The sequence below is a fragment of the Trichomycterus rosablanca genome, chromosome 13, assembly GCF_030014385.1.
Source record: "Trichomycterus rosablanca isolate fTriRos1 chromosome 13, fTriRos1.hap1, whole genome shotgun sequence".
Lineage (NCBI taxonomy): Eukaryota > Metazoa > Chordata > Actinopteri > Siluriformes > Trichomycteridae > Trichomycterus > Trichomycterus rosablanca.
In genome coordinates this window covers 13,980,633-14,001,441 of record NC_086000.1, presented here as the reverse complement: position 1 = coordinate 14,001,441, position 20,809 = coordinate 13,980,633, and the positions used below count along the sequence as shown (strand labels likewise).

Genomic DNA, 20,809 nt, shown 5'->3' with positions numbered 1-20,809 from the left:
TGATTTGAGTAATTTGTGTTTTATATTTATTATGTAACAACACCCAGATTTCACAATTAAATCAGTACAATCATGTTTGGCCCAAAGTATGTTTAAAGTGTTTGATGTGGAACCGCAGTGGCCTGCAGACGCCCTGACCTCAACCATATCGAACACTTGTGGATTTAATTGTAACGTTGATTGCAAGCCAAGACTTCTTGTGCAACAACAGTGACTGATGCCTAATTTAACAATTTCCACCTGAGATAACAGATCTTAATCTTAATGTTTTGTTATCAAAAAGGAAATAAAGTGCAATAAAATAATTAAGATTAGAGATTAGAAGTTACTATTAGAAGTTAGTCAATGCCATGAGCACAACAATCATCTCTTAACATACATTTTATAATAGAGAAACTAAACACTTTTAGCCTTTGTTGATGCTTCTTTGAAAGTTATTTGTGAGAATAAGCTTATGCATATGGTGCCCTGTGATGTCACATTCTCATACCCACAACTTACTCCACCACAACACATAATAATATGGCTAGCAAGTTAAAAAAAACAACTTCTTTTTAAGGTTATGCAATGCAAAAAGGTCACAATGTACACTGTAAATAAGCGTACATGTTGCATTATGCAAACCATGATGATTTAACGATTAACACAGAACCTTTAACAGACTGAATATGACATTTTTTAATCCAATCCACTATAATGTTTAGTGATGTGAATGTGCGAGATCTGGCAAGCTTAGACTCAGAAATCTCTTTAAAGATTTGACACAGACAATTTCATCAGCTCCACTTACCATATAGAAGCACTTTGTAGTTCTACAATTACTGACTGTAGTCCATCTGTTTCTCTACATAATTTTTAGCCTGCTTTCACCCTGTTCTTTAATTTTTAGGACCACAACAGAGCAGGTATTATTTAGGTGGTGGATGATTCTCAGCACTGCAGTGACAATGACATGGTGGTGGTGTGTTAGTGTGTGTTGTGCTGGTATGAGTGAATCAGACACAGCAGCGCTGCTGGAGTTTTTAAATACAGTGTCCACTTACTGTCCACTCTATTAGACACTCCCATAGTTGGTCCACCTTGTAGATTTAAAGTCAGAGACGATCGCTCATCTATTGCTGCTGTTTAAGTTGGTCATCCTCTAGACCTTCATCAGTGGTCATAGGACGCTGCCCACGGGGCGCTGTTGGCTGGATATATTTTTGGTTGGTGGACTATTCTCAGTCCAGCAGAGACAGTGAGGTGTTTACAACACACACTAACACACCACCACCATGTCAGTGTCACTGCAGTGCTGAGAATGATCCACCACCCAAATAATACCTGCTCTGTGGTGGTCCTGACCATTGAAGAACAGGGTAAGAGCAGGCTAAAAAAAAAGTATGTAGAGAAACAGATGTACTACAGTCAGTAACTGTAGAACTACAAAGTGCTTCTATATGGTAAGTTGAGTTGATAAAATGTACAGTGAGAGTTGAAACAAGGAGGTGGTCATAATGTTATGCCTCATCGGTGTATAGTGTATGTGTTAAGTACCACGTTAGCTAAAATTGACATATTGTAACAGTAACTAGTTATCTGTAAATCCCCTAAAACCATCAGTCTTTTCCTAGTTAAACTTAAACAAATAAAACAATGTGGCTTCGTCGATTTGTTGGGGATTCAATAAAACCTTAACAAATACATGTCCTGTATTGTAAAAAAAATTAAAAAAATAAATAAATAAAGATGTTCGGCTCAAAAGTTTTGACATATCAGTGACATCAATGTGATCATCTACAAAAATCTGAAATCCCTAGAAGCCGCCAGCTGTCAAGAAAAAAGAGATCTTAGATCTCACTGGGTTAATCTGAATCCATTACAAAATGATTTGGGTTGATAGTGAGTCATCTCCCCTCAGAGCTCTGACATCAACCGTGCTGTTAGCACCCCTGCTAACAAACTCACACGCTAACCAGAAAACCTTGTCCATGTAATGCGATTTATTTTCTCTAATGTGTTAAGTAAACTGAGTTCAAACAGGGAAATCAGGGCAACATGCTTATATACTGTTTTTTATTTAAATAAGAACAAAAGCGGTGGGTGATAACGGACAGCTCCTGCTTCATAAAGAGCTAAACTGTCGGGTCGCCATATTGGTAGAAACAAAATGGCTGACCGGGAGATGAGTTGAAAAGTCAGCTGGCTGCACATTTTGAACGTTTTTTGCTGCTAGCATGTCGGGCGAGTCTAAAAGGATTTAACAATATTGTATTATAGCTACACAGGTACGTTGGGCTGAACGAAGAAAGCATGTTTTGCAGCTTTGTTATGGCTAATGCCATAATGTGCTAGCTAGGCTGATAAGTGCTTAGCGGGTGGAATCCGTGGCTCGTAGTTTAAAACGAGCGGTTCAGTAATATTAGTCAAAATGACCAGTCAGTTAGTAGTATCGTTACTTCTGGATTCGTGCTGTCTAGTACATAAGTCATTTGACACGCGATCTGGGTCTTTCACTAATCATGACCATTTCTGTGCGTTTCAGTGAGTCATAACAATTGGCTTAGCTCACTATTAAGAGTCGGTTCCTCTGGTTCACTCGAACAGTGATATTATAACCTATTTTGACGTAAATTGTAAATGTCTTGCCCTACCTCCTTATAAGCAAAACGTACTGCATTGCATTCATTGTTATAAAAGTTTTTAAATGTGTAAAACGCTGCGGGAACGACACGGTGGTATCTATAACTTGGTATACATAAAATGTGAACACTTATTTTAAATAAAGACATTGCAAAATAATGCTCATAGTATGATATGACTGACCCACTGACTGACATTTAATCAGTTATAAAAATCTTCTGGTCACTTTATCCATTCTTGGTGCAAAAGGTTCTTGATTTAACGTGTCTTTTGAAAAGAATGAGTCGACTCTTGGGAGCTATTCACTTAAGAGTCGATTCATTTTCGATCGGTACTATTATGTACTAAGCAGTAAAAGTTTAGCTCTTAACTGCTAACTCACAATAACCAAGGGATCAAATATGATTACGAGTTAGTGTTAGTTAACCGTGAACATATAAAGGGTCTCGGATTAGTGTATGAGCAGATCTAGCTGGTAAGCGTGTGCCATCTGATACCTGCAGTTCGGCCCTCTCCACTTCCCAGTGTGCCCTCTCCATCTCGAATCGGGCCCACTCATGCTGGATGTAGTGTAATATTCCCGGGATTGTGTACTGTTGGGGCCTTGGAGCTTCGTCTTGCTGCTGCTGAGCCATCTGTGCGCCTGCAGCATTGATTAACTGAGCATTAAGGCTGTTATTGTTATTGCCCTGCTGCTGTCTCGCACTGGCCATTCCTTCTCCACCGCCCGGCTGTTCATCCATTTTTAACAAAAATAAAAAGTCCCGCTCCAATCTATCCGGCCGTCCGCTGTTATTATTAGCAACAATTCCCTCCCGACAACCGTGTAGTGTTTAAAAAGCCGCCTCTCGTGCCGATCAGGCAAACGGTTCGTCCTCAGCCCGAACCGTCTTCAGATCTTAGTGTCAGCGCACCGACTCACCGGCCGCCATTATTCCGCTCGCTGGATGTGCAGGATGTGAGGCTCCCTACTCCGACTGGGAGAGACCAAGCCGCGCTGCACGACGGGATTACGCTCCAAACGCGTTACAATCCGCGTCCAAGACAACGTCCTTAGACCCCTTAGTAGTGCGTCACATGACTGACAAGCGGCGGCTGCGCGTTTTGTATGAACGCACTATTTAGTGGTGCAGCACGTGGTTTAGGACGCACAAATATCCTTCGCTCACCACTTCCAAATCGAGAGCGAGTGCGTAAGCGGGGGTTTCTCCTCCTCTCCCAGCGTCTGTCTAAACATGGACCGAGCACAGGGTCATAAAAAACTTCCAAACCGACATGTGGTGCACTAAAATACAGGGTGAGACGCCAGGAACCCCCCAAAACAACAATAACAGCACATTTAACTTTTTCTTATTGTTTACTAAGGAATATTTAGATGTATATGGTCCTGGTCTTGTAAATTACATAGTCACTCACGCTTAGCAGATGGAAGTTTAGCGCTATTATAACTAGTAGGTTTATGTGCGTCAGAACTAATCACTCCAGTGCTAAACCTTCGGGGTTGGCTTTAGGTATAAAAATTCCATAATGGTATTAAGTAATAAACCCAAAACTACAGTTTGAAGACATGAGTGGATGTCTGTGTGTACACCAAAAATCTCATTATAAGAATGCTAAGCTTTACTAATTTTAGAAAAAAAAAAAAAAAAGATTTTTGCTTTTATAATGACAAGTGGCTCATATAATCTGAAGGAAGTTAGTGACATGGAGTTGGCAACAGTTACACGGGGTGTTTGGCATGACTGACAATGTGGGTGCATCACATTCTTATTTCAATCTGATTATTTTCTGTGGACTTCTGAATATGCAAGTAGGTGGATTGTCTACTCTAATGTCTGCTCAGCAGCTCTTCTAGCAAAGTTAATACACTTTGTTAAATGCAATTAAAACAAGAATGTATGACTTGTTTTGTTGAACATTTATTGAACTGACAAGGGTACAAGGGGACTTTTAATGATTTGGCAGATCAACTTGATTTGTATTGTATTGTATAGCTAAACCATTTTGAAACATTCCATAATATGCAGGTAAATTGGTGACTGGTGAGGATATCATGATTGAGTATAAACAAAGGATCCCCCAAATGCTCAGTCTTTACAAGCAAAGATGGGTCATAACTCATCACTCTTTGTAAGATAATTGTCAATCAGTTAAAAAAAAAAAACCAATACAAGTTGGCAAATTGTAGGTGTTTTGCCATCTTCAATACATAATATTATGAAATGATTTGGGGAATGATTTGGATAATTCAAAGAAATCTCAGTCTATGTAGGGGAAGACCAGAAACCACTGTGCATGACGTCTGAGTTCTTAGATGGCATTCCATGAGAATCAGTTATGCTACTGTGATAAATATAGCCACATAGATTTGGGAGGACTTTAAAAAACAATTTAACACGGTCCACTGCTGCACCAAAAATGCAGCCTGAAACTATATTTCTTCTCTATATTTACAAAATACAATTTTTGGTCAGTGAAAACATTTGAATTTTTTCTTTGTACTTTTGTCAGTCAAATAAATGTTCAAGAGAATTAACAAATTACATATTAATAATTGTAATTATTTAGTTTTGTTATTAATTTCACACAGTGTCCCAACTTTTTGTTAAAAGTTGACATAAATTGACACATACAATCACTCTATTACAGTGACCTCTCAGATTGGTTGGTTCTATCTAGAATTTGTACTTCACTGTCGCTGTTTTACTGTGGGTGGCAAAGCGGTACAACACGCAAGCCCACCAGTGCTGAGATCTCGAGCTCTTGAGCTCTCAAGTTTTAATCTCAGCTTTTCTGTCAGCTGGCCAACTGCATACATGAAGACTTACGATTGGCTGTGAGTCTGTAGCGGAGAGGGACAATGGCTAAAACAGGGATCCTTGTCTCTGGTGCAAGTCCGGTCGAGGCCTGCACAGGGGGCGACTGATCACAGATGCCAGTGCATGGCTGTCCACACACAACACTGCGCTCTGTGAGACCCCATCCCCGGCAGGCGATTAGGTGTGTGTGTGTGTGTGTCAGTGGGGGCTCGGGACAGCCTTTGCCCCTTTCAGATATGGGGGTGGCAGCAGCAATAAGAAAGATAAGTTCCAATTTGGCATAACTAGATTACTGCAAAAATGGAATAAAGGTTAAATTGAAATCAACATTTAATAGAAATATACAGAATTATTTTATTCTGTAGCTTGAACTGTAATTAATGTAAAATTTCTTTATAGTGTCTGTCATGATCAAGTTCTGGTTGATGGTAAATAAGCAGGGGCAGACTCGCCTGTCCAAGTATTACAAGCATGTGGACATTGGGAAGAGAGCTGCACTGGAGGCAGATGTGGTGAAGGCTTGTCTGTTTCGCAGTAAAGACGAGGTCAGTTAACCACTCTCATTCACATGAATCATTTACTGTTTCCTGGCGGAAGAATAAAAATAACTGTGTTCACTTTCAATGAAACAGACTGTGTCCTCTCTCCGGCTCTGCTGGAGCATACTGAAGTTATTCCTTGGATTTTCCATTCAAGAAAATCACATTTGAATTTGTTAGGAATTTGTAAGAATAGACCATATTTTTAAACAAAGTATAAACATTTTAAAAACTTGTAATAAGTTATTATTCTGTGTTTAAGATCATGTATAAGTTAAAACTTTACATACACTTTAAATAGGGGACGTATATCATGGCAGTCAAGGAAGAAATCAATGATTTCTGCTACTAGTCTTTCTTTCACTATTTATTTATTAGGATTTTAACATCATGTTTTACACTTTGGTTACAGTCATGACAGAACAGGTAGTTACTCATTACACAAGATTAATCAGTTCACAAGTTTAATGTCAAGCACAGTCGTGGACAATTTTGTATCTCCAATTCACCTTACCTTCATGTCTTTGGACTGTGGGAGGAAACCACTGAAGGCACCTCTGTCAGTCAGCTGAGGCCCCACTTACACCAGTAATGAGGGACCCTGTTTCAGCCATGGTTCTTTGTTGCAGACACACAGCTAATCATGTGTTCGAGTAGGAACCCAGCTGGCTAATAGCAGAGCTGAGATTTGAACTTGAGAACTCAAGATCTCAAAACTGGTGAACTAGTGTGTTTTATTGATGTGCCATCCATATGCCTTAGTAGTTTTTTTTTTTTATTTTTTTTTTATAAAGGCCTTTTCCTGGATCTTAATTTTATACCCAAGCATGTAACAGTTCACTTAAATCTCTCCAGGGCCTATGCAGCAAAAACAATAAGGTTCATAAGGTAAAAATATGAAATATATCTCTCTTTATGGTGCACTCAGGTGTACTTTTGTCAGAACATTTTCTGAGCAGCACAGCTCCTAGGTTTAAACCTCACCCCCGTCACCGAATGTTTGGAATGTCCTTACTGTCCTCACATTAGCCTTTTCCAACCTTCAAAACATACCAGTAGGTGGATTGAACACACTACATTGGCCTAAGCAGCAGGTAAGTGTGTAATCCCTTGTGGCGAATTGGCTTCCTGCCCTTAATCCCGTGTCTGGGAAATCTGATCCTGATTATGATAAAGCGGTAACTACGTACTTAATCAATCACTTGTTTCTTACCTATCAGATTTGGTCTAGTCAGTCCATGTTTTATTTAACAAATGTAGTATTGAAATGGTATAGAGGGAAATATGCTTATTCCTTTCACAAAAAAAGCTTACTCATTCATTATATAAGTAATGGATGAATGTAAACATAGGTCTGACTGAATGGTGTCTTTATTTATGATTTTCTACTTCCTGTCATGGTAATATATTTAATCTTAATCCCTGTAGACTGTAAATCACTATTCACTTTTATTTTGTTACAAATGACAGTCATTTCAAATTCTGCTGTACTGTGACTTCTTGCACTTCCACATTTTGTAAAGAAGCTTGTTCTCTGTGGTGAAAAAATGTCTTTCCTTCCTCCAGGAGTGACTGGAAATGACCTTCTGCTTCAGTGTCCTGCCCAGCAGGAAGAAACAAAATGAAATGTGTTTTTTTTATTAATCACATGTTTGCTTAATGTCTTTCTTAATGTCTTTGTTGCAGTGCTCATTTGTGGAGTATAAGGACTACAAGCTGGTGTATCGGCAGTATGCTGCACTTTTTATTATAGTTGGCATTACTGACAATGAAGTGAGTTATTCTAATATAGAGTCTTGGCATGAATCGTTATTACAGACATTGCTGGTATTTTGTCCTGTATGTAACAGTGAATGTACATTAATAACTCTTCTCTCCCACACAGAATGAGCTCTCTGTGTATGAACTCATGCACAACTTTGTTGAAGTGCTTGACAAGTATTTCAGTCGAGTGGTAAGATCAACTTGCAATCTGCTAAACAGTTACAAAGTTTAAAGTACTAATGAATTATTAAGTAAACAATTAACAGAATCATTAAAAATATGCTGTGCTTATTTCCTCAGAGTGAACTGGATGTATCCTTTATAAAGCTGGTACTGTTCTGCTGTGCGTGAAAATTATAAAATACCAATGTAACAGTCATTGCGGGAATACTGATGTTAATCAATTTAGAATTAGCACCAATATTCATAAATTAATAGTAGCCTGTTTTTATTCCAGATGTTGAGTAATATGTGCTTCAAATTCCTATTTAAACGATTTACTAGATGTACTTATCTAGAAGATCCATGTAGATTGCATGCACAGCTTCTTGTACAATGATTAGTCAGGGAAACACTAACGTGTGATAAACAGTAAACAATCTATATCATGTATAATAACAGGAACATGTGATGAGTATGTTTATTTAGGCTGCTGCAGACATCCATGTCTCACCTCACTATTCTGCTGTCAGTATAAATGTGGCTGCAGCACAGCAGTTTGAACACACTATATTCTTGCACACAAGCAACATGTAACTAACTATAGAATTATTTAAAAGAAATGATAAGCAGTAGGTCCTCCATTCAGCTATAATCAATCTTAAAATGTTCCTGATTGGTTTGTTGTGGGATATCGGATCATTCCTGATCCAAAACAATCTTCCAGTTCATTGAGAGATAAAATAGTGTGTACATACTACAAAGGGTCAATTATGTTTAAATCTGAACATTGGGGAGGGCAAAGAGGGAGTTCACAGTCATCCTGGTGTTCCTTTAACCACTGCTTAATAATGCTAGCACTTTATACTGTATAGGATTATTGGGAAAGTGGGTTTTGCACCATTTGGTGCATTTTCAGCCTGTAAAATTGCACCCCTATTTGGTAGGTGTTACAGGAGCTATGCTGAACCTAGGCAATTGGACCTTCTGACTTCCACCTGATGGTAGCATTCTATTACTGATTACCACCTGTACTTAAGTTGCGGGCGGGCATTGTCGACTGACAATTTTGACTGCATCTAAAATTCATTATTCATCAAGATGTTAAAAATCTGATTGAACTCTTATCAGGTCTTTATCAGGTTTTGTGTGCAGAACATTGACTAATACGTCAAACTTGTAACTTACGATTCTATTGTTGGAGTGCTCATTCAATTCTGTGGTCATTTTGGTAACTTATTCATAGTTTCATCTGAAGCATTAATTAATTGCCCAGGTTTTAATGATCCTGTATTAGGCAACCACTAATATGGCCTAATTAAATTTTTGGTGGTGGCTTTGAAATGTCACATGTTAAATTGCTGATCTGGTTGATAACCTGACCTGAACTGACCTGTGCAGCATTTTCATTGTAATCTAGTCACATCAAGCTTTTTTCCTCTGTTGTAACAATTTTTTTGCCCACTGCCTGTATTTACATCACACTAATGAGAATGTTAATGACCAAATTGATTCAAGATGTCTCTTTTATTATTAATAAAAAACAAATAGAATGTTACTGGCAGCCAGGAGGTAATGAACCGGCCCTCTTAGCTTAACATTTTATCATAAGTATTTTTCAGCTGTGCACACCTTGGATATAAGTATTACAACAACAAAACCTTTTCCATCCTCTGTAGATACAGTGCTGTCAAAAGTATTTTTTCTTGTTTTTTTGTTCATTTGTCACATTTGTTTCAGATCTTCCAGCTAATTTTTATATAAGATAAAGAGAACACAATATCTCCCATGTGAAAAAGTAATTGCTTCCCTAAGCCTGATAACTGAGTGTACCACCATTGGCAGTAACAACTACAGTCAAACATATGCAATAACTTTAACATCACTGTGAATGAATTTTGGCATGTTCTTCTTTGCATAATTGTTTTTATTTGACTACACTGGAAGGTTTTTGAGCATAAACTGCCTATTTAAGGTCCAGATTCTCAAAGTGATTCAAATTCTTTCACTCCAAAACCTTTTTGTTTTATTTAAACCATTTAGTTGTGGACTTGCTTGTGTGCCTCAGATCATTTTCTTCTACATAACACATCTGTGCTTGAGCTTTAGGTCTTAAACTGACAGGCAGAAATTTTTTGAGGATTTTCTAATAGAAAGCAGAATTAATGGTTCCATTATTTATGACAAGTCATCCAGGTCCTGCAAAAGCAAACAGCCCCAGACCATCACCGTGTTTAAGTGCTTGTATGATGTTCTTATGGTGGAATGCAGTGTTAGCTTAATTCCAGATGTAATGTCACAATGTCTTCCAAAAAGTTCCACCTTTGACTTGGTCAACTGAATATTATACCAAAAGTTATGGATGTCGTTTAGATGGTTGACAAATGTGAGACGAGCCTCGGTGTTCTTTGTTTACAGCAGTGGTTTGCCCCTTGCGGTGTGGATGTCATTTTGCCCAGTTTCTTTCTTACTGTTAAATCATGTACACTGACCCCCGATCTTTAGATGTTTATCTGGGTTCCTTTGCAACCTCTTGCATGCATTCTTGGTGAAATATTGGTAGGCCACTTCAGAGGGTTCACCACTGTTCCAAGTTTTCTCTATTTGTGGATAATGGCTCTCACTGTGGTTCACTAGAGTCCCAGAGACTTAGCAATGGCTTTGTAACTTTTCCAGACTGGTGTATTTCAATGACTTTGTTTCACATTTGTATTTGTGCTGCTTTGTGAGACCTATCCTGTTTCACATTGCCAGACAAGTTCTATTCAGGTGATGTTTAGATTCAACAGGTCTGGCAGTAATCATGTCTGGGGGTGGTTAGTGAAACTGATCCCAAATGAATTTGGTGAACTGGTTGATTTAGTAGCTAGCAGATAAATACTTTTTACAGCAGTGCTCACATAGTACACGGCATTAAAAACAAATTGTACTAATCTTTCCAAAAACTATGCTTTTAGACTAGATTTATTGTTGTAAGATTTTGCTAACAGAACTGATTAAATACTCTTCATTATTGACAATTCCTTAATACTGAAGTAGATCATGTTCAATTTGGACAAAGTGCACATCATTTTGGACGAGATGATCCTGAACGGCCACGTTGCAGAGACCAACAAGAACCGGATACTGGCACCACTGCAGGCGCTAGATAAGATGGTAGAAAGCTGACTCCCAGGTTCAATTATTATATCCAACATGCATGTTGTTTACTAACAATAAAGTGACCGCTGACTTTTTTTAAATACATTTTGTTGGTCAGTTGTTTCTGTATCAGTGGACGGGAAATGCAGCTCAGTACATGGTGTAACAGATTAAAAGCATGTGACTGTTTACTCTGCAAACCTAATCTTTATTCAGTTCTTTTTATTCAACACGTGCACGGAACTTGTTTGCCTGCTCACATGAATGATTTACCGGTTTTGACTCAATTCTAAGTAGCAAAAGGACCTGAAGGATCACAACACTGTTTCTACTTTGCAAACATTTTAATGATTATTTTTGGAGCATACACATTTGAAAATATTTGTTTACTTCAAACTGCAACTTGAGTTAAATAAACGTTTATAATATACAAAGAAAATACAAGAAGCATAGCTTTGCTTTTTTCCTTTTTCTTTTTAAATGTGCCTTGCACACAACCAGTGTTTTTGTCTCTATAGCTTTATTGTAAAATGACACAAATGCACTCGGGGACTTTGATCCTTTAAGCGGTGGTATGAACGATTGAATCGTACATAGGAACAGCAGGAAGAGAAAAAAAACAAGAAAGGAAACTCAAAAGAAAGCATGTGCACAATTGTATGCTGTAAGCAAAACAATATTTGGGGAAAACAAACAAAAACCCTTAACATCTCAAATAATGCAGGCACTAGTAAAACTTAAAACCTGGAAAATTCCAAACACTACGGTTAGCTCTATAGAAGCGGGTGCTGTGTGCTGCGTCTCGGGAAACGGACTGCCCACGTGTGGAAATTAAAAATGAAAAGCAATGCTGAAGTGACACGCGTTCTAAGAGCCGGTGTAATAGTAACACAGGAGGAGAAACTGCCCTTTGCTACCAGAAGCATGAGCCCTTAAAGCAATGCGGTGCAGCGCTGCCCCGGTTAAACTTGCGACACTGGTGTAAAACAGGGGTGGAACACGGGCAGCAGACATGACCTTAAGCTGGTTCATTAGCTAGTGGAGCTCAGACAGCTTCCCTCGCGCTTACTGATGCGAATTGGCTCTTGACGCGGGGGAGAAAATCACGGGCGAGCACGGCTTTGTATTTTTTTTTTTAATCCGCAACGTAACACGACAGGCTTCATGAACACAGGATGGTCAGTGGTTCGGGGGGCATGCTCAGTTGAGGTGGAAGCCCTTTTCCATGGTGGCTGCAAGGAGGCGCTCCCTCATGATCTCCTCGGAGGAATACTCAGGTAACTTTAGGTAGTGCACGCATGTGTTTACTGAGGGGTAGCTGGCATCGGTTGCATCCACCTGCAGGAGGCATTAGGTAGGTTAGTGTAATAAACAAACCAAAATAATCGGTCCGATAGTTACAAATAAAACCATAAAGAAAGCGTCGACCAGTAGCCGTACCTTGCGGACTATTGTGAGACGGGGGTGTAGGTTGGCAAGCCCACCAGGGGGCAGAGTTGAGCAGCCTGTTGTGAACTGTAGGAAGGCTTTCCTCTCGTCTGAAGACATCCCACACAACACTCGTACAAAGCGCATGAAACCAGGACTGAGAAGAAAACAAATAAGGGAAAGTTAACAAAAACAGTAAAAATACATTTAATTCATAAGGTAAAAACTATATTCAACCATTCCTTCTGCCAGACAAACCACTGATTCATATAGCCAAACGGTCTAAGTTTTGACTGGTCACTATACAACTGTACCAGAACTATCCCAATTCATTCCAGTCTGCCCTCCCTGTGCTACTTGGTCAAGACTAGTGTGCATCGTGAAGTTTGGCCATGAAGTCTTTGGCTGTCAAGAGTCAGTGGCAACCACCACATTTTCCCACCAACCTTCAACTAGTTAATACTGTAAGTCTTTTGTAGTCCCACAGAGCTTTTTGTTTGTTGTCCTGATGAGGTTTTCCAAGGCCTCTGGTTGAAATTTTAGGCTTTGACCATTGCCAGGCAGGTTTGCTGCTGTGCCACTCCCAGTGGTGTCTCTAGGAATGTTCAAGGTCTTGGAAATGTTGTTATATGTATTGCTCTTTTGGTGCAATGAAACGATCCCCTCTCTCAGCTGCTTAGTTTTCATGATGGTTGCAACACACCTTAAACGTGAATATCAGGGTGGTTTTTATATTACACCTCACAGCTGAAGCAAATGAAGAGCCGTTCCCAATAGTTTAATCCTATTGTAACCCAACTTTGGGTCATACTAACAGTAGATTTTAAGATCAGCAGTATTATCTAAGACTATAACTAACTGACATTAGTATTAACAAAATATTCTGCTACTCTAAAATACTACATTTATTTGTTGATCAACTGTTCATTTGCTGCCTCAATTTACTTATTTAAAGGCTTAATTTAACTTCGAGCCCTGCAGGAAAGTTTAGAGTTATAAATCCTTATTTTTTTTTTAAATGTTTGAATATTCCTGATGTAAAATGGTATGTCTGTTAAATGTTTGGATGTTATTAATTAAAAAAAAACATCAGAAATGTGGATGAATTACCAAGTACCAACTTTATATTAATGCACATGGTTTTGGAAACAGATGCCCAAATGTCCACATACTTTTGGCCATGTGTATAAAAGCATTCAGTGCAACATTATATGATTGGCTCTTAGTCTCATACCAGATTCGTTTATATGATAAATGGGATGATGTTTTAAATAAATCCTTAATGCTGAGTGGTTGTTAAGGGTGAGTGAATGGCATACCTGTCCCGAGTGTAACCCAGTTTTGGTTCTGTGTAGTTGACGATGTCCTCAGCTGTCCAGGATGGAGACTGATTCCCACACAGGATCATCTGGACTTCGTTATGGCTGAACGAACTTAGTTTCTCCATAGGGAACACTTTGTTGAAGCCCTCTGCACCAAGACCACACAGAAGACAGTTTGTTAGGTACACAGCAGAGCTAAATGTTCACTATGGAGGTGGATGCTGCAGAAGTATGTAATACCGCTGACTCGTTATTTAAATAGGGTTTTACCAACACAAAACTCTTAATATTTTACTTACAAACAGCAAGTTACACCATCACTGTAAAATGTATTTATCAGGGTTTTTATTGACATGTACACTATCTGTACACTAAAGTATTTTAAGTACCATTTTTAAAAAATCCATGCGGTAACCAATTAGAAAAAAAAATTAAATTCTTTAAACTTTGTAGCAACAGTTTAGGGAAGGATCTTTCCTGTTCCAGCATAACTGTGCCCCTGTGCTCAAACCAAGATATGTAAAGACATGAATGCCCTGGTTAATATAAACCTTTTTGGTCAAAATATGCAAATCAGACTAGATTTTTTTTTTTTAACTGAACAGATGATTTTAGCAGCAGGATTTTTTTGCCTAGTTAAAAGAAACAAAACACATAGCCATACAAACCTTTTATTTAATAATTTGTTTGTTTTCAAAAGTACCCAATTTAAACTAAACTAAAACTGGTAATGACTTAATGGACGACAGCACCCATTTAAAAAAATAAAAATTTAAGGAACAGTTATCCAGAATCTATTTAGAAAGCAAAAACTCTTAAAATAGACACTACAATTATTATAGTCCATGTTGCCAGGTGCTTGTGCTTCCCAGGTTAAAACCCCTGATTTAACCCTGATTTTAACACATTTTCACCCATTTTCACCCAAAACTGCGCGACTGTACTGCTACTTGTTTGCAAACCTAGATAATGATGTATCAAGTTTTTCCCTGATCATCTGCCAACCTATATTAATCAAAATAAACCATTAGCCGATTGTGCTAAAGTACAATAAGATTGTACCAGCCTCAACAAGGTATCTGTACAACATTACTCGTGTTACATAGCCATATCACACAAATAATAGCTTTTGTTTTGGTAATATAACTACTTTCAAAATATCTCACACGCACGCACGCACGCACACACGCACGCACACACACACTTGTGTAACAATGGACAGTATAAAGACTTCATACCTCTGAAGGCTTCCATTTGCTTTTGGATTCCAGTGTGCATGCAAAAGTCAAACATTAACTCCACGTACTCTTCTGCATTGTCCAGGGTCACCATCTGTGGGGGTACAAAGGAAAGTTTAGTAAAGCTCTCTTTAATAATACCAGGTGTTATAAACTATTGCAAGTTTAAAAACAAGATCTGGCCCTGTAGAACTTGGGAGACCGACTTCTGTCTGGATTAGAGGCAATATAATGACTGAAAGGAAAATAAACACACTACAGCCAATGAATGATTGGAAACCCTGTATGATTAGGAAAAAAAAACTTGCTTGTGTAAATGTATTACCACATTTACAACTACATGTTTCATGTCTCAACTAATAAAAGACAAATGCCAGCTGGCATTGCTTTTGCCCAAAAGCAAATGACAAAAAAACTGATTATATTGTAGTTTTTTATATGTTTGCTGTTGCATGTTGGGTAACACAGTACATTAACTAATCAAAAAAAGATGCTGGTATCCCAAAATTCAATCTTTTCTTTCCATAAGCTCATGTGCCAAAAAATTGTGCAAGTGTAATGACGTACCTCATCTTCTCCATTGGGCTTAAGATCCACTGCTGAGAAGCCATGCACTTTGGATGAAGGACAGAACTGGAAGTTTAATCTACAAACACAGAAAAACCACATTTATTCAAACTGTACTTCACAATAGCCCTGCCTCCTTCCCCGCAAATCATTTTGCCGTTCCCTGCTTACCCTAGATCCTCCACGCTGAGTGGCGGGCCTGAGCCCATTGGGTTCTTTAGCATTAGTCCCTGCAGTCGTGTGTTCTTCTCATCCTCTGACAGGCTCTTGTTGCCCAGGATCTGCCTTCTTTTTACTGCCAGCTCCTTCATCTCTTTGAGAAATCGTGCACGGTGAGGGTTCACCAGCTCAAAATCCTCCCAGGTCAGAATACCATGGTACCAGGCCGGTGGTTTGGGTTTGGGTGGGTCTAAAATGAACTCTGATTTCGAGTCCTCGTCAAAGCTGCCGGTAGAGTAGGGCTCTTCCTCGGTGGAGGCCTCCGAGTGGATGTCAGAGAAGCGGCGCTCAGAGTCGGACCGTGTGTCGTACAGCAGCTTGCTCATGTTGCTCTTGATGTCACCCATGCAAAGCAGCTTGAAGAAGGGCCGTGAGACAGGCAGGTCCACCAACCGGTTGTCCTGGATACATTTGGCTAGGAAGATGCCCAGGAAGAGAAAGAGCTTGGCAATGCGATCCAGCTCATCACTGTCCTGAGGAAAGGGTGCTGGGAAAAGGCCGCAGGACCGCTGCACATAATAGCCTGGTGGTTTCAGGCCACCTCCCAGATCCACCTGCACAACAAACAGCTTTTACATTTATAGTTCAAGGGTGTGTTGATGTGACCTTTATGTTAATCAAATATCTAACAACATTATTAACCAAGAGTGGACAGATAAAACCTAAGAAAGAGTCATTAATGTTCATAATGAGCAGAAAAATCATGTACCACTAGGTAAGTTGGTCAGGAAAAACATTGGAACTTGTACATTGTTCCTAAAAAAATTTAGGAAACACTTAAAATCACACACTGGATCTTCTTGCAGTGGAATGTATGGATAGCTATCCTAAAAGAGCTGTTGTTGTTGTGTTTTATCGCCATTATAAGCTCTGTATTTAGAGCCGTCTCTATGGCGTGCCATTTGTATGTTTTTAAAACATTCTTATTACAAGAAAGGTGGTTGAACGATGAAAAGGAGTTTTAAGATACAGAGATATATAGTTGTTTACATATGCATCAAAACAGTAGAGGTTGAGATTACAAAAGATGTTTTAACTTTATGCTTTTCAGAAATTTTAAAATCTTAAAAGGAGCCGTTTTTCTAAAAATGTCTTTTATGTCCGATCCCATCAGGTATAGATTTCTGTCCTGGGTAAAAACCTCGCATTCACATAAAATATGTTTCACTGATAGGGTAGTTGAGCAATAAAGGCACTTTGGGGCCTGTTCTCCTTTTAGTAGGTGTCCGTGTGTAAGTCTCGAGTGTCCTATTCTGCATCGTGTGAGGGCTACTTGGTCCCCCCTCTTCTGGGTATAGTTCATTTTGTATGGTTGTACGCTTTGTTGGATTTCCCTGAGTTTGTTATTTTCTTGTAAGTCCCAGTTCTCCTGCCATTTTTCTTGTACATAACTCTTTATGAGGGGTCTTAAGTCTGTTGGTGGGATGTACGTTGGTGTGACTGGTTCTTCTGCTGCTCTTTTGGCTATGGTACCTGCTTCCTCATAAATGTGCCGCAGGTCCCACCTCAGGCTACCAGTAGTGACAGATACACAAGCAAAATAAAAAAAAAACTAGAGAAGAATCATCGGTCATCACTTTCATTTGCAACAAAGCAGGTGAAGCGGATTTACAATCGCTTTCTAATGATGCATTATAACTGGACTGACTTGGTGTTATACTGTGATGATTAAGTGTTCCTTTTTTGAGCAGTGTATTTCTGTCAGTTAAACAATGGCTAAAGTGAATTAACAAATCCCAGATTTTCAGAAAACACCCCAACTTAAATTACATTTGGTAGTCACCAAAATAATCGCCCCACAATCTATGTGAAGCAAAAACATGAGGTAAAAACAAATACAATAGAATTAAGAAAGTCCCTGTTAAGCCTGGTTCTTCTCAAGGTTTCTTTCTTGATTTTCCTTTCTACTGCTGCCACTGACTTGCTCAACAGGGTGCACAACACACACCCTGAAAAAAACGCTTTACAAATAGATTTGACCTGACTTGAATTCGTTGATAGGAAAAGCTTTGCCATTTTCGCTATTCTGGGCAGGATATCATATGCAGCCCAACCTGATGTGTATACACATGGACGTGGCTTTGTAGTAGTGCATGCCGCCCTCAGAACAAACAGACCATCAAAACACACATGCAAGACACAAAGGAGCATTTTCTTGCTATTAAGAGCTAAAGGCAGAAACAAATGTGCCTGCTTGATCTCTCTAAATCAAATTTACAATGTGACCCAATAAAATTCAAGCAATCGAGGGTTAAGAGCCCTGAAATGCCAATGTTCTAATTACCAGTCCAATACCATAACTTGAGCCACCACTGCCCTATAAAACACAAACTATATAAAACACACTGCTCTAGATAAGTGGTCCCCAACCTTTTTTGCACCACAGACCGGTTTTATATAAGATATAATTTCACGGACTGGCAGGGCATTTAAAATGGAATACTACTCGCAAATAAGCTTTTTTTTGCTGCAACAAGACGCTGCTCCCACCTAGGGGTGACTGGAGACAATAACACCCATAAAAAGCAGTGTTTTCATTGTTTTTGTAGTGATCTCTAATTGACCCAGTAATAAATTACCCATGGACCGGTACTGGTCCGTAGCCCGGTGGTTGGGGACCACTGCTCTAGATAACCACATGCTGAAAAATGTTTATTCAAGTATGTATCATTAATGGATTCCTGATGAAAGCCCTCCTTACCATTTAAGAACCCCTTGCCTTTCCAGTCACTCATTACCCTAAGCACCAAGACAGTGGCAGGAGAAATCCAGCAAAAAGCCGTTATATAGGCAGTGATAGCTCAGTGGTTAAGGTACTGGACTAGTAATCTAAAGGTTGCCGGTTCAAGCCCCACCACCACCAAGTTGCCACTGTTGGGCCCCTGAGCAAGGCCCTTAACCCTCAATTGCTTAAAAAAAAAAAAAAAAAATTATGTTCAGTCATAATTGTAAGTCACTTTGGATAAAAGTGCCTGCTAAATGCTGAAAATGTAAATAGTCAGACTGCTTGCGAGTCAGTTGTAGTGAATTAGCTGTGACTTACGAGCATTTAACTTTTTCATATTCAACACATTTCTAGCCATTCAAGTTTACACCCAGAATAACAAAACGTCAACAAGCGCACCGGGTTGACTTCCTGTTTTATACTATACTCCACAATTACTACGAGCTCTGCATTCATTAGCCATCAGGTTGCTGCATTACAGAACTTATTATCAGATGAGTAAGCCAATGACATACCATCATTGTGAGATAATGTCTGATGCAGTGACACTGGGATTTAAGATTACAATTAAGACTGCGTTTACATAATACGCTGCAAAACCTCCTGTGATTTAGTTCTTTAATGCTCTACCACTACCATCGCTGTGCATTGAGTAAACTCAGTTTTCTGCTGACCTTTTCAAAGTGCAATAAGAAATTGTTTATATGACAGACAGAAGTGAAGCACAGACATGGCAGAGAGAAACTCATTCTCACTGTTTCTCAAAACTGGTATTCCACTTTAAAAGTACAACATGGCAACTAGTGAGCTAAGAAATGTAAAGACTGGGTTTGCATTTTAGATAAAAATTCCATGTTTACTAATCCTAGAATTACTTGTCATGGAAGTGGCACCTTCAGGGACCCAGCCAACAGAAAGTGTTTTTGCTGTGCATCATGTGAAAGGAATAAACGTCGCAGTAAGTGCAAGATGCTTATCATGTGAAAGCAGCCTAAGGATTTAAGCTGCAGAAAACATAAAACTAAATACAAGTAATTACTGACCTGACGTGACTCATCATCTGGAAAGTCATCGTCACAGAGCCAGATTCCCAACGAGGTTCTCTGGAACTCTGCTGCCACAAGGGCATAAAACTCAAGCGTAGGACCCAAACCAGTACCCTCTTCTCCCTGGAACTCCACCTGTAGATAGCAAATGCAAAACCAAAGTTCAGCTGAAGTGAAAAGAATTTTCATAAATTAATAAATTATTAAATTATAATAAAAATATGAACTATGAAAAATATGAATATGAATAATTGAAAAAAATATATACACAGGGAAAGGAATACAAATGCAACATAAAGCAGGAAACTAACAATATAATTAAAATAGTTAAAAAAAAATCTAAATCTCATCAAACTGTTCACATAAACACTGTTGAATGTGCATCATCTGCATTGCGCAATAATTATACAGAAGCAGGACATTCCTTTTTTACAGAGTTATAAACAATACAACCAAAACAGTGGTCATTACATTACAATTAAATCATTTAAATGAACATCTAGCGTGTATGTATTGTATGCCAGTGTCCCATTACTATAAGGGAAACACTTTTCTGTGGCCTGTATACCTGCAGGTTGCTATGGTAATGATTAACCGGTTAACCAATATTCCACAATATTGTGGAAGTGTGAGAATTCAGATGACTGACACAAGACTGACCCTCACCCACTAATCCCAACAGGAAAACTCATGTATTTATTTTATTTCAATCTTAAATGACTATTAACCCTCTATTGCATGGCGTTGCTTCAGGGTAACATACTCATTTTCACTCAGTATCACAATCTCAAAAAAACATACACCAATAAAAAATGGCCATTTTAAACTGTTGGAAGCAAAGGAAGCCAATAGTCTGCTTATATTTGATCACATGACTTTTCCCACCATTTTCCAACCTCTTTTCCTCAACTGTGCTCACACGTAGCAGCCATATTCTTTCAGCTCCAGAAATCTGAGTAAAAGTGACATTTACCTGAAGATTTTCAAGAATTAAAAAATATTTTCACAATTTTGGGTAAGTTCTGATTTCATTTTCATCCATTGATTATGTTTTCTTTGAATATATATTTTGTAAATTGATAAAATAGCTGTGTTGCTTGAAAGCAACAACATGCAACAGTGGATTGAGGATTCCATGACAAAAGATTGTGCCTTTCAAGGGCAAAAGCAAGTTAAAACAGTACAATCCAAAAAAACCAAAACGCTGGGGATATAAAATA

At 38.7% G+C, this 20,809-nt stretch overlaps 3 protein-coding genes across 11 annotated transcripts in view; 1 reads left to right on the top strand and 2 right to left on the bottom strand.

Annotated features, from left to right (window-relative positions):
• Positions 1-3,577, bottom strand: part of strn3 (striatin, calmodulin binding protein 3) — a 36,182-nt gene extending 32,605 nt beyond the window's left edge. The window contains exon 1 of the mRNA XM_063007922.1: positions 3,050-3,577. Coding sequence (XP_062863992.1) covers positions 3,050-3,365 — 316 coding nt within the window. The 5' untranslated portion in view covers positions 3,366-3,577. The remainder of the gene's footprint in view (positions 1-3,049) is intronic.
• ap4s1 (adaptor related protein complex 4 subunit sigma 1) lies at positions 1,913-11,244 on the top strand. 3 transcript variants are annotated; one of them, XM_063007311.1, is made up of 6 exons: positions 1,913-1,972; positions 5,841-5,986; positions 7,667-7,753; positions 7,866-7,934; positions 8,045-8,056; positions 10,943-11,244. In XM_063007311.1, the coding sequence occupies exons 2-6, from the start codon at positions 5,849-5,851 to the stop codon at positions 11,069-11,071; spliced, it is 435 nt and encodes a 144-aa protein (XP_062863381.1). In that variant the 5' UTR covers positions 1,913-1,972; positions 5,841-5,848; the 3' UTR covers positions 11,072-11,244. The 3 variants fall into 3 exon arrangements, with proteins under 3 accessions (XP_062863381.1, XP_062863380.1, XP_062863379.1); XM_063007310.1 differs by lacking the exon at positions 1,913-1,972 and adding an exon at positions 2,128-2,267; XM_063007309.1 differs by lacking the exon at positions 1,913-1,972 and adding an exon at positions 3,862-3,919.
• A 1-nt stretch (position 11,245) lies between these two features.
• Positions 11,246-20,809, bottom strand: part of hectd1 (HECT domain containing 1) — a 54,901-nt gene continuing 45,337 nt past the window's right edge. For all 7 annotated transcript variants that reach the window (XM_063007302.1, XM_063007306.1, XM_063007304.1 and 4 more), the window contains 7 exons: positions 19,587-19,724; positions 15,771-16,372; positions 15,600-15,678; positions 15,033-15,126; positions 13,792-13,942; positions 12,485-12,629; positions 11,246-12,382 (listed from right to left, as the gene is read on the bottom strand). In XM_063007302.1, coding sequence (XP_062863372.1) covers positions 12,245-12,382; positions 12,485-12,629; positions 13,792-13,942; positions 15,033-15,126; positions 15,600-15,678; positions 15,771-16,372; positions 19,587-19,724 — 1,347 coding nt within the window. In that variant the 3' untranslated portion in view covers positions 11,246-12,244. The remainder of the gene's footprint in view (positions 12,383-12,484; positions 12,630-13,791; positions 13,943-15,032; positions 15,127-15,599; positions 15,679-15,770; positions 16,373-19,586; positions 19,725-20,809) is intronic.